Source organism: Hyla sarda, chromosome 4 (assembly GCF_029499605.1).
Source record: "Hyla sarda isolate aHylSar1 chromosome 4, aHylSar1.hap1, whole genome shotgun sequence".
NCBI classification, from domain to species: domain Eukaryota; kingdom Metazoa; phylum Chordata; class Amphibia; order Anura; family Hylidae; genus Hyla; species Hyla sarda.
This window is the reverse complement of record NC_079192.1, coordinates 345,642,037-345,655,991: the sequence shown is the minus strand read 5'-3', so window position 1 is coordinate 345,655,991 and position 13,955 is coordinate 345,642,037. Positions and strand designations below refer to the sequence as shown.

General features: G+C 42.8%; 1 protein-coding gene across 3 annotated transcripts in view; it reads left to right on the top strand.

The window, feature by feature from the left end:
* ANKHD1 (ankyrin repeat and KH domain containing 1) overlaps positions 1-13,955 on the top strand; it is a 236,889-nt gene that overhangs the window by 216,337 nt on the left and 6,597 nt on the right. For 2 of the 3 annotated variants that reach the window (XM_056516547.1, XM_056516545.1), the window contains exons 24-30: positions 1,414-1,861; positions 4,152-4,292; positions 4,371-4,520; positions 7,131-8,590; positions 9,705-9,881; positions 10,028-10,270; positions 10,551-10,726. In XM_056516547.1, the coding sequence (XP_056372522.1) occupies positions 1,414-1,861; positions 4,152-4,292; positions 4,371-4,520; positions 7,131-8,590; positions 9,705-9,881; positions 10,028-10,270; positions 10,551-10,726 (2,795 nt within the window). The remainder of the gene's footprint in view (positions 1-1,413; positions 1,862-4,151; positions 4,293-4,370; positions 4,521-7,130; positions 8,591-9,704; positions 9,882-10,027; positions 10,271-10,550; positions 10,727-13,955) is intronic. The other variant, XM_056516546.1, reaches the window with a different exon arrangement.

Sequence of the window (13,955 nt, the reverse complement as noted above, 5' to 3'; positions counted from 1 at the left end):
ATCCAAAGAATAGAGGATAAGATGTCTGACAAAGGTGGTCCCGCCGCTGGGGACCCCTGCAATCTTGCATTCACCACCCACCTCGGGGAGCTGCACGCCGCGCTGCCAGCTCAGAATCTGCCGTGTGACGACCACTGGGCCGGAATATTGTGATGTCACGACTCCGCCCCTGTGTGACGTCACACCCCGCCCCCGCTATGCAAGTCTATGGGAGGGGGCGTGATGGCCACCACGCCCCCTCCCATAGGCTTGCATTGAGGGGGCGGGGCGTGATGTCACATGGGGCGGAGTCGTGACATCACAATATTCCGGCCCAGTGGTCGTCACACAGCAGATGCGGCAGCACAGCTGGAAGCGCGGCGTGCAGCTCCCCGAGGTGGGTGCTGAATGCAAGATTGCTGGGGGCCCCAGCGGCGGGACCCCCACGGTCAGACATCTTATCCCCTATCCTTTTGGATAGGGGATAAGATGTCTTAGGGCCTGAGTACCCCTTTAATGATTCCTGTGTCCTAGCTGTTTGCAAAGTTCTAAAATTGCAATTTCCTTTTCAGCTGAAGGGTTGTAGAGGCAGCATCCCCGCCCCTCCCCTTTCCTCAGGGTACTAAACAGGATAGAAGACAGACAGATTCCCTTTAAATTTGGTAGCTTTGAGCTTTTATATTAATTTCCAAATCTGTTTGCTGGCTCCTCCCAGTTGAATAGTGTTTTCATGAATGGTAGATTATTTAAAGTTGATATTAATCTATCTAGATATATATAAAACTCAAGGTGGTGTGTGGGTGTGTGTGGGGGTGTATATGTATGTGTGTATATGTTCCAGCATCATGTCTAAACGGCTAAAGATATTAACATGAAACTTGGCACCCATGTTACTTATATGTCATCAACAAACATAGGATAGGTGATTTAACCCTCACGCACCCCCATTTGCCAGGGGCGGGGTTTATGTTTAAAGTCCCATACAAGTCAATGGGAAATATGTTACTGCATAACTTCCCAACGGCTGGAGATATTTTGATAATACTTGGTCACATGTTGCTTATATGTCCACTTAAAATATAGGATAGTTAATTTAACCCTTAACTACCCCCATTTGTGAGGGTCAGGGTTTTTGTTCAAAGTCCCATGCAAATCAATGGGAAATGTATGTTCCCACATAACTTCCGTTCGGGATAGGAGGACGGGATATGGGGTTGGGATATGACAACAATATATGAGGACGGGATAAGAAGTTAAAAGTTTCCTCCTTTTGTTTATTTCCCCCCCCCCAACAAGGATTAGGAAGGAAAAACCGGGCAACGCCCGGGTACTCAGCTAGTCTTTGATAAGTTTTACAGCTATTTGCAATTATTTTTGTATTCTTCAATAGAAAATATACCAAAAAATCATTGCACCTTGTTTTTCTTACTATAGAGGAAGATGATGATGTACCTCTAGAGCCCCCGAGTGCAACAACAATGACCACAATTGGCATATGCGCAACCTCCACTACGTTTACAAATGTGTTTGGCAAAAGGAGTAGTATAATCATAACGCCAAGCACGAATCAGAAAACAAAAAAAAGTAAAACCAAAGACACTCCTTCAGATCTTCATCTTATGGTCTCTGACCAGCATATGTCCAACATGCAGCAGAAATCTGATCAAGAGAAACATAATGATGAGCCTAGAGAAGCTGCTGTTATCAGTGACTTTGTCATTTTGGATCCTAATGGATGCAACAGTGAAATGCGCATTCACAATAAGAGCCAAGAACTTAATAACAACTGTGAAGTTAATACATCTGGAGGTAAAAAGTGTTCAGTACTGCTCAACACCTGGGAAGAAAAGGCTAAAATGGCAACACCTAAGATTTCCCCAAGGTTTGTCTTTTGATATATTGAAATGTAATTGCTTTGCACAATTGTCAACTTTGGACAGGGAATGGGAAAGAAAGCTTCATACGAGCTGTTCTACAACTCTAGCATCTAATCTTTCTTATGAAGAGACTTGTGCTTGAGACTGTATTGCACATTGAAGGCTATGAAGGACACAGACTCTCGGCACCAGAGTGTAGATATGAGGGAGGTCACTTGGAGATGATAATAGATATCCGTGGGTAGCTGGTAAGGGAGTGCAGTCTTCGGAGAATAAGGTCAATACAGTGTGCAATAGAACTGAGAAAAGACGCACTCACCCTGTAGTACAGCAAACGTGAAGGGGCTTTATTTGGACATCACAGTGCAAGACATCAGACGGGAAGAACGAAGATACGCAGCTCAGGGATCTGCGGGAGGAGCGGCGAAGGCCCCATTTCGCCGGCAGATACACCGCTTGGTCACGCCTATCTCCGCCGCTGCATCCGGCACCAAGTTAAATTGACGAGGTCTCCACAGGGAGGCAGCGGCTGACAGGTCCGGAGTCATGGCAACAGGTAAACAAAAATACAACTTGTGGCGCAGCAATTGGCATAATGCCGGGGAGCATGCGCAACTCAGTGGAGCTGGGGAAATGTCCTGGAGAAGTACCTGTCAAGCTCACGGGATACAAGCATGACATAAGATCACTGCAAAAAAAAATGCTGAAAAAAATGATCACCACCAGTAAAAGTCTATGGAGATGGACAAATGGAAAGGGAATGCTGCAAAAATGCAGGACAACTGATCGAGATAAAAGGAGAGGTGAACTAACAGAAAAGGAAGAAAACGGGTTAGACAAAGGCAAGGAATGAATTTAATGCCTTTGTCTAACCTGTGTTTTCTTCCTTTTCAGTTAGTTCACCTCTCCTTTTATCTCTATCAGTTGTCCTGCATTTTTGCAGCATTCCCTTTCCATTTGTCCATCTCCATAGACTTTTACTGGTGGTGATCATTTTTTTCAGCATTTTTTTTGCAGTGATCTTATGTCATGCTTGTATCCCGTGAGCTTGACAGGTACTTCTCCAGGACATTTCCCAAGCTCCATTGAGTTGCGCATGCTCCCCGGCATTATGCCAATTGCTGCGCCGCGAGCTGTATTTTTGTTTACCTGTTGCCATGACTCTGCTCCAGATCTGTCAGCCGCTGCCTCCCTGTGGAGACCTCGTCTATATAACTTGGTGCCGGATGCAGCGGCAGAGATGGGCGTGACCAAGCGGCGTGTTAGACCGCAAAACTGGGCCATCGCAGCTCCCTGAGCTGCGTATCTTCGTTCTTCCCGTCTGATGTCTTGCACTGTGATGTCCAAATAAAGTCCCTTCACGCTTGCTGTACTACAGGGTGAGTGCGTCTTTTCTCAGTTCTATTGCACATTGAATCCTCTGAGGCTCTGTTCTCCTATATCACGTGTGCGACTGGATAGTGCTTTGTTCTTTACTGCATGTTGAAGGTTTTTTTTTTCTATTCTACTGTTTTTAAAAATAACCCCCTTTACTTTACATACACGGGGCTTTGTGGGGGCTCATTTTTGCACTGTGCTATGTCGTTTTTATCGCTACCACTTTTGCAATCAGCAATTTTGGAATTTTTTTTTTTTTTTTACATTTAGGCGGTTGGGGGTTGGATGTCCTCCGCTCACTTTATAGTCAGAATGCCCCTTAGGATGTAAATTAATGTCCTGGGTTGTTTTCATTTTTAGGAGCATTATACTGAGAATACATATCACCATAATGAGGCATACATTGAATTGTTTTAGTTAGATTTATCCAAAATCCCTGAAAAAGGCTCTTTTAAGTCTGATATCATACAGTGGTGTACAATAGGGTCCTATAAAAAAAATCTGTTCAATTTTTAAATGGGCACTGTCACCAACTTTTTTTTTAATTTTTTTATATGTTGTAGTACTTACTCACTTACAACTCCCAGCATGATAAATGTCAGGGCAATCTGGGAGTTGTAGTGGTAAAAAAGCTGGAGGCACCCTGTATAGGTGAACTAAGGCCGGAAGTCCCCCCACGCAGGCATCAGTGACGCTGTGCCTGCTGGGGAAGTCTGCGTGGTAAGTGAGCACACTACCAGGCAGACAAAAAGGCATTTCTAAAATAGTAGAAAAAAATTTTTTGTGTACATTTGTTGACTATGTATTGTAGTCTTATTGTTTGGAATATGTAAAAAATTGCAATAAATTGAAAGGTTTAATGTGAAAAGGATTTAAACTAAACTGCTCTTATTTTTTGTAACTTGCACATAAATATAGAATTGAAAATGATGTGAATGCAAGGCAGCCATCATCCAGTTATAAAGCCGCTTCTCTTGCGTTGCCTAATCTGAAGCTAAATGCATGTAGCCCTAAAAGAGGACAAAAGAGAGAAGAAGGCTGGAAAGAAGTTGTAAGAAGGTTAGTGATTTTTCAAATAAAAAAATGTGCTTCTCTTTGTTTTATGGTCTTTCACTAATCCTTTCCTTATCTTTGCAGATCAAAGAAGCTCTCAGTTCCTGCTTCTGTGGTATCTCGAATAATGGGGAGAGGTGGATGTAATATAACTGCAATTCAAGATGTTACTGGTGCCCACATTGATGTCGATAAACAAAAAGATAAAAATGGAGAGAGAATGATTACCATAAGGTATTTGTAGTGGGATGTTGTATGTAATTGCTTCACTAATGTGCTCTAATTTGCTTTTAGATAAACTTGGGTGATATGGGCAAAAAATGTAAATCTCAACATTTTTTTTTTTGTTTTACTATTTCTTTTTTTAACTTAAAAGGGTACTCTGGCATTTTAACACTTATCCTCTAACCACAGGATAGGGGGTAAGTGTCTGATTGCGCAGGGGGATTTAGATCCCAACCGCTGGGACCCTTCCGTAATCTCCTGAACGGCACCCCGGCTCTGCCACATAAAGCAGAGCAGGGTCGACACACTCCCTCCATGCAGTCTTTTTGGGAGTGATGGAGACCTCTATTAACTTTGGGATGGTTTAACTTATCCAAGTTATTTTGAGATTTTGTGACAGTGTACTTTGTTAGTGGTAAATTTGGTCAATACCTTCAGCTATTATTTATGAAAAACTCCAACACTTGGAAAAAAAGCTAGAAAAATTAGCATTATTCATAACATTAGCATTATTCTTTGCTTTTAAGAAATATGGTAATTCCATGTCAATTAGCTAAATCACGTTTAGAATAGGTCCACTTTATATTGGCATCCTTTGGTAAATTTCCTTCCATATTAAAGGGGTACACCGCTACTAGACATCTTATCTTCTATCTATGGAGGGGAGGGTGCTTTGCCACAACATCACGATCACGGCCACCCACTCCAATGTTCAGAACGCTGGGGCATGGGAGTACCCTTTTAAAAAAGTCAGGGGGCTTAGAAGCTTTGCAGCAAATTTAGAAATTTTCATGGGAGGCCCCAGTTCCCTCTGGATTTTAGAGGCCTGGATACTAGAAACCCCTCATATAAACATATAAATCTTAACCCCTAGACGACGCAGGGCGTAAATGTACGCCCTTGCCGTCTGGGACGTATTGCACCAGGTTGTAAATGTATTCTTTGGATCAATAAATGACTATGAAGCAAACACTCACCGCTAACGATGGGCAGCAGCAATCCGTTGCCGTTGCTCATCATTAACCTTTTAAACACAGTGATATAACGCTTAGTTCAGGGAGCTTATCGGACCTCAATGACGTGATCACAGGGGTCTAAGGAGCTGAAAGTAGTGGAAGGTCCCCTTACCTGGCTCTGGATCAATGATCCAATGATTACTTAGCCAGGCTGTTTCTGTGAGCACAAATTTTACTGTATAATGCTATGCAATGGGCATAGCATTCTACAATGAATGGAATCTAATGATTCCTTAGAAATGTCCCCTTTTGGTTATGTAAAAAGTGTAAAAATATTTTATTAATTCTATAAAAGCCCTTTTTCTAATAAATATATTTTCCGCTTTTTCCAAGCTATTAGGGTCAGACAATTTTAACCCCTTAAAGGGCTACTCCGCCCTAGACATCTTATTCCCTATCCAAAACATAGGGGATAAGATGTCTGATCGCGGGGAAGGGGGCTAGACGACCGCCACAACCTCTCCCATAGGCTTGCATTGAGGGGGCGGAGCCATGACAAACTTAGCTCCGTGCAGTGGTGACTCGGGGGGGCTGCAGGAGAGATTGTGGGGGTCCCCAGCAGCTGGACCCCCGTGATCAGACATCTTATCTCCTAGAAATCATAACATCTTAACTTGAATTTTCCACCTACAGACCCATATGAGGGCTTTTTTGCCCACTAATTTTACTTTGTAATGACCTCAATCATTTCACCACAAAATCTACGGGGAAACTGTGGTCTGTAGTTTTTATCGGTACCATTTTTGTTTTGATGGGACTTTTTGACCGCTTTTTATCATTATTTTATTTTTTTAGGGTATACAAAGTGACCAAAAATGCACAATTTTTTTTGGGTATTTATGTTTACACCATAAAATTGGGGGTTTAATAAACAGTTTTTATAGTTCGGACATTTGTGCATGTGGCAATACCACATATTTTAATTTGTTTATATGGAATAAAGGGTGATTTAAACTTTAAATATGAAAAGGGTTAATGGGTGTTTAAACTTTTGCTCAACTTTTCTTTTTTTTTTTTTTTTTTTTTTTTATACACTTTATTAGTCCGCTTAGGGGACTTTTAGGACAGCTTAACCTTAAAGGGGTATTCCAGGCAAAAACTTTTTTATATATATCAACTGGCTCCAGAAAGTTACAGATTTGTAAATAACTTCTATTAAAAAATCTTAACTTCAGAAGCTCATAAGTACTGAAAGGATTAAGGTTGTTCGTTTCTGTCTAAGTCTTCTCTGACACCTGTCTCGGGAAACGCCAAGTTTAGAAGCAAATCCACATAGCAAACTTCTTCTAAACTGGGCGTTTCCCGAGACAGGTGTCATCAGAGAGGATTTAGACAGAAAAGAACAACCTTAACTTCAGAAGTACTGAAAGGATTAAGATTTTTTAATAGAAGTAATTTACAAATCTGTTTAACTTTCTGGAGCCAGTTGATATATATAAAAAAAAGTTTTTTTTCCTGGTTAACCCCTTTAAATAGAAATGTTTCTGGAGGACAGCTTAACCTTTAATAGAAATGTTTTGTTTAGTGCTTTGTTGCAGTTATTTGTGAACATACATGTGTAAATATTTTTTTAAACTTTTTATTAATTTTTTTCCGCTTTCAGGGGTGGTGCAGAATCCACAAGATATGTGGTACAACTCATAAATGCCTTGATTCAAGATCCTACAAAAGAATTAGAGGACTTGATACCAAAGGGACATATTCGTAGTCCCAAGACACTAATAACTGGAGCAAACATTGTGTCTACCAACAAAACCCCCACCTTTGTTACCAGCAGTGCAACATCATCAATGACGCGAGTTTTGACAGCTTTTCAGTCTTCCAAACAGACCAAAAACGCCCAGGAAAATGTGCACCCGCCATTGCATGGAGCACTTCCCATGTCTACCAGCCATCCACAATTTGCGCTCTTAGCAGGCCAACCAATGCAACCAGTCAGGCATACTCCCTTACTGTTGACCCAGCTTGGTGGTTCCTTCAGACCATCTCCCTGTACATGGGGGCCATTTCCTGTGAGATCAAGTAGCAAAAATTTTTCTCCAAAACACACATTGCAAGAAAATGATAATGCTACACAGACTGATGAATCATTGTTTGGCAGTTCAATCTCTACCTCAAAGTTAAACGATATTTCTCAACATTCAAGTGTAACAAACAGCCCCTCATCTATCAGAAAACAATTGTTTTCTTGCAATTTAAAAACCAACAGTGTGTTACCTGTGTCCCCTGATACCACATGCAAGTCTGCTACTGTTTCTTCCATGTCATCTGCTCCCACAAACAATGTGCTAAATACTAGTGCAGTTTCTGAGGTGCAAGCAGAACACTTTTCATCTACAAAAGGTTTTCCAACAATGCAAAGAACAGCACGTCCATTAGATCAGTCCGCAGAAATGCCCTCTTCATCTGGAATAAATTGGTCTGCTAATTCTTTTACCAGTGACCAAATTTCATTTTGTCCTTCCAGTCCATCAGCACATAAAAGTATAAAGGAGGAGTCCTTTTCAGGAAGTACAGCAGAAAGAAATGAACCAAAGGTTGCGGAGTATATGAATGAATCTGCTGCACAACCTGATGATAATAGCAGAATTTCTCAGATGACTCCGGCAACCCAATACACATTGCATAGGATGCAGTATAGAAACCCATTAAACTCTGTGATGCCTACAAAACAAGTACACCAAGATGACCACCCTCTCTTTGTCACAGACTCGCAGTCAAGTAGTATTCACGATTCACTCCAACAAGCAAACAATCAGTCTGACCTTTCAATGCCGCCTATGAACAATTCTCAGGTACATTTGAACTTGGCTAGTAAACAGTTGCCACCATCATTTGGACCTGCACTTCTCAATCACTTTTCTAGCCATCTTAACCAGGTGTCATGTGGCCAAGGTTGGGGAGGATGTCCTTCATCTGCAGAAACAACTAACCAATTCCTAACTGACCAAACAACTGGTCCAGAGAGCACCATGCTTGGACACCTTGAAAACTTTCATTCTTTAATTGCTTCTAATCCACCCGGCTTCAGATCATCACATGGACGTTCCTCGGGATCAGCGGGTAAGATTTTATAACGATTGGAGAAATACTTGTCACCCAGCTTTGATTGCATACTTGTCTTACATATTTTTCATGTAACAGTTGTAAGCAACGTTTCATTTACTTGTGACTCACTGTAGTTTTATAATTTTGCATTTATTGTCTTTATGTAACCATTGTAATAGATGTACACCGCACAGTAAGTTTTGTGGAGGTGGCCAGATAGGAATTGTTTTCAAATGTATGCCTGGCTGACATACCTAAAGGACACACTACTGCTATCCATAGGGGTCCAGAGACCCTTTGGATATGTGTCTGTAGAAGTTTCCTGTGCACACTTAATGCTAGCCTAGTGGTTCAGTTAATCAGTGAAGTCTGCATGAGGCAGCTAAGCAAATAAGGGGATTAGAAACTCCTAATACACGGTTTGCTTTTGTTACATAGAAAACAAAAAAGCATGAGGATATGTAAAAAGTTTAAATCTGTTGAGGTTTAGTGCGAAGACCCCACACTGCACTTCACTCTCAAGCTTGTCCTTCATTGCAGGATATTATTTATAGTCTATAGAACCAGTCACTTGCATCATGACAAATTAAGTGCCAAGCTGGTGTAAGGAGTCTGTGCACTAAGACTCCCAACGGGTTAAATCTTTTGACATGTCAGGTCTTTTCTTTTAAAATGGTAACACTTTAACATGCGTCTTTTTTTGTTTTTTCGCTTGCTGAACTCTTTGAAAAGCATTGGAGTTCAGTCAAAAAAGAAAAAGCATGTTAAGACACAATGTATACACAGCCTAATGGAATATTTTTTTGTGATTTCATGATGATTTATAGTCACATTCTTGTATTTAAACTTTTGACTTTTGCTTATCAGCAAGTGTAAAATCCAGTATGGCCTTTTTTGTTATTGTAACTTGCTTTTCAAAGCACAGACTAGAAATGAACTAGAAAGACTTTGCAACCCAGTATCTGTCAATAAGCTGCTTTTAGGTAGAGGTGTACTCAATAGGGCATGAGCTGGTGGGCTTATTGGCTCACTAAATTTTCACATCCCATAACCATCTGTTTATAACAGCAGTTGTATCCAGATAGCATCCAAATATAAGCAGTTTGCTTATGGTCTCTTCTTTTAACAGCAGGACCATTTGATGATTCAGACAACTGCTTGTTGCCCATGTCTGCACCGATGACGGCCAGCTTTGAAACAAATCTTTATGCAAGTCAAATGTTTTTGCAAGGACCTAATGTTTGCTCTCCAAGTTTTAGCAGACAGCACTTCTCACCACATCCTTGGACTAATTCTTCACATCCATGTATGTATTTGGTAACTTAATTATCTTTTGTGTGTTCTTTTGCATGAACTATAAATGATATAGCTGTGTCATTTGTTCCATATGAACACTTGCTTCTTAGTCTCACTACTGATAGAATTGTGAATACTTTATTCTTTATATTTCAGGTCAGTCACTTGGTCCATCAGCTTTGTCAGGTTCTACTTCACCACTGCCAGCAGCTGCTGATCCTCAGTTATCAGGCCCAATGCAGCCAATACCCTTTACTAATGATCGCAAAATACCACCTCCTATAGGAACAGAGAGGTCAGCTCGAATTCGACAGAGTGGCTCATGTGCATTTGGGAACACCTACTCTCCAGCTGTTGGACAAAATGGCATATGGTCATTTGGAGTCAGCAGTGGACCAGGTAAGAGAGCAGACCATATCAGAATGATTCAGGTTATAGTTAGGTTCATGTTGTTTTTGCTAAAAGAAATTGCCTAGGGGAGAATAGGTTTGTTTTGTGGTTTTCTGATGTGTTCCTCAATGCCACTAGCCATCAGTTTGTACCTGTGACATTTTTTCTCTCCCACATTTTATTGGTAAAAACATCTTGTGTTTAACAATAGAACCATAAACTAGTGAAATAGCTCTATTTTTTTGTTTTTACACATATATATTTATATATACATTTTTTTTTTATGCAGATGGGTTTTCTGGGTGGTCTCAGCCAGTCATGAATACCCATGTTTTTCATCAACCGCAACCAGAAAACACTGTGTTTTCACAACACCAGTATATGGAAAGAGATGAATATGGCGTATTACATCCTTCCAATGGGTTCCATCGACCATCTTCAAGCACTGTTATAGACTTTTCCAAAGTAAGTTTTTTTCCATAAGTTGTCATATTGAAACATATTGAACTTTATTTCTGTAATTGAGTCTAAAAATTAAGCTGTAGAAAAGAAGCCTTACCTTCTACCTATACACTACATAGAAATAAAAAGGTCAGGTGAAGACATGGCTCCCATATAAATAGTTATAAAGTGTTTTAATGGCATACTCTTGCAACTAAAGAGTTGTTGCCACATCAAATATGCAAGTTAACAAGTTGTAAAAACTGTGTATATATAGGGCATGTTAAGGAGGTGAAGGACCTAAGTACTAATATTGTGACTTTAAGTATTAACAGTGCACAAACTTATTAAAAAGATTGACAAAATATTACGCTTTCTTGGTCACTCTTCATTGGGGGACACCTATACTGATGGGTAATATGCTCTTGCCACTAGGAGGTGCTGACACTAGGGGAAAAAAAGTCGGCTTCTCCCTGGCAGGAAATACTTGCCCACTGGAAGTGAGGTAGTCAGTTTTAGTTAGTGTCAGTAGGAGGCAGGAGCTCCCCAGACCTGTTCTTTTTATTATTTTCTAGTAAGGGCGGTTTTAGTTAGGCTTTTATCTTTTTTTTTTTTTTTTTTTTTCCCTTTTTCAGGTGGGGGTTCAAGAGCATGGCGCTACCTGTTCCCCCATATGCGACAAAGGGGCACAGACATAAAATATGTACTGTTATCCCTTTCTCTCCGATGGCTAGCGCATGGAGGTTGTACTCTGGGTCCGGGTCCCCCACTGCCCCGCTATCTTAGCCTGGTATAATGCAGCGTGGCCATAAGCTGGCTGAAGCAGTCAAGGGGTGAGTCTGTGGCAACTGGGGTGAGTATGCCCCCATCCCCCTCCCAACGAATAAGCAGTAGTAGCCCCGCTTATGGGGCTGTTTATGGCGATTGGGGTGGGAGTCCGGGCCGTGTGGTGGGTTTAACATTGCCTCTCGGCAAGTTTCTATTTTGGCGATCCCCTTTTTTGCTGGGAGCCACCAGCACTACTTAATGTGGCTCCACGCTCAGCACCAAAGCCACATGCATGCAAGCTGGTCTGCTGCAGACCTGCCAGCTCCTCCTCTTAAGGTTCGCACGCTCCACGGCTCCTCTGTACGACCGGCAGGTACTTAACCGCCGTCATCCTTCTCTGCGCCTCCAGTGGCGTCTAGCTCCGTCCCTCCACCATTGCGGGGTCGTCGGCGCTCCTTAGTGAGTGTGGCACCATTGCCCTTCCTGTGCTGCCGCCCGGCAGGAGCTCTTCCTTTCAGGCCCACTCTAGTCCCTGGCCCCAGACCTGCGCGGCCGCTTAGCAGGTGCTTCTCAGTGCGTTGCTCCGAGCCATCACCACTCCTGGGTTTGCCCACATGTGTTTGTCCTTACTGTCCCCATTCTCTCTTGGGGACCTCGCGGGCTGCTCAGCGCAGGGTGCCTTGCTCCCCACGCTTTCTCCTGCCTGTTCATAATAATAATGTGTTTAAAGAAAAGAAAAAAAACATATACACACACATATAAGTAGGGAAGCAGCACATCCAATGAAAAAAAGTTGAAAGGTGCATGCAGAACCAGACCTGGGTCAAGGGTCCATTTGTAATGTGGAAAATTGTAGATAAATCCGTAGCACACTTAATCCAATAAAAAAGTGAGATTTATTCCATATTCCAAAACAGTGTCACAGCAACGTTTCTGCCAGCTCACCTTGCCTTCACTGAGCTTGAGAAAGGCCAGGTGATCTGGCAGAAACATTGCTGTGACACTGTTTTGGAATATGGAATAAATCTCACTTTTTTATTGGATCAAGTGTGCTGCGGATTTAACTACAATTTTATATATATATATATATATATATATAGCACATACACACGCGCACATACACATATACACGCACACACACACACGCACATGCACATACACGCACACGCACATGCACATACACGCACACGCACATGCACATACACGCACACACATACACGCACACGCCTGGTCTCTCAGACTATTTGGCGTTTGGTGCCAATAATTGTATTGCACCCTTGATTTTCCTTGCAGCTTATGAGCTCCGCTTTGTGGCAGCTGTTTTTAATTCAGTTTACTATCTGCAGGGTCCCTTTCCTAGGGACTGTCTTGGGGCCGCTTTTATTGCTTCAGTCACCCTGTAAGGTGACCTGTTATAGATGAAGTACATTGAATCAGTTGTGGTCTACTTCTGGTGCCCCTATTTTCTGCAGGATTGTCACGATCCCTTGGAAATTGCCGGGGATATATTCAATGCCTGTTCTCCCCTACCTCTGAATGCCATACCGTGTGCAAGGGCTTTTGTTTCCTGGCTGACACAAAGGCCTCTTTTTGAGGTTCCTCCTCTGTCAGGTCCGCCGGCCACCCACCAAGGGGGTGTTCTTGGAGTGTCATACAATGTGGTCCCCTCCTCTATAGGCTGCCGCATGCGTGGCTAATGTTCCGGATCCTTACTGTGGCAGTGTCCCTACGTGGGCATGGATCGGACTTCATATCGATATGCCAGAAAGTAGTCTTGCTTGTCACTCCTCTCCTCTCACAGCTGCCGTGTCTGCTGCTATCATTCCGGTATCCCACTGCTAGTGTGTGGTGTCCGATGGAGTGACTTCTTGTCTAATAGGGACCCATACCAGTATGCAAGACAGTGCTTCGCATGGTTTCGTACGCTGCCTATGACACGGCTGATGTATCTCTGGCCGGAGTTCCGTTACCCCACTGCTAGTGTGAGGTGTCCGGTGGAGTGACCCGTTGTCTACTTTGGACCCCTACCAGTTAGCCAGACAGTGGTCTGCATGGTTTCCTACACCGCCTGTCACACATCACGTGGCTGATATACCTGCGACTGGCGTTTCGGTACCCCCATAGGTGTACGAAGTCGTGCACCAGCGTGTCCTAGGGCCCCTATATGGGGTGAAGGGGATACAATCCACGGTTCCTCATCCTCCCCGATCTCCCAGGGGAGCGGGGTTTCTATCTATGTCCTCCCCTTCCTCCCACATGCTGCAGAGGGGCTCATTGATAGCCAATCTGACTGTCTTCCTCTTTTCACCAGCACCTGGATGTGTACTTCAGACTGTTGTCTGCACAGTTTCCGCCGCCATCGGTCTCCCATCTCGGGGCTGGCGCGGACATGGCTAGGTATCCCGTATCTCACTGCTGGTGTGAGGAATCTGGATGGGGGTCCCTGCAGGTACTCGGGACTGCTGCCAGTCTGACAGTCTTTTGT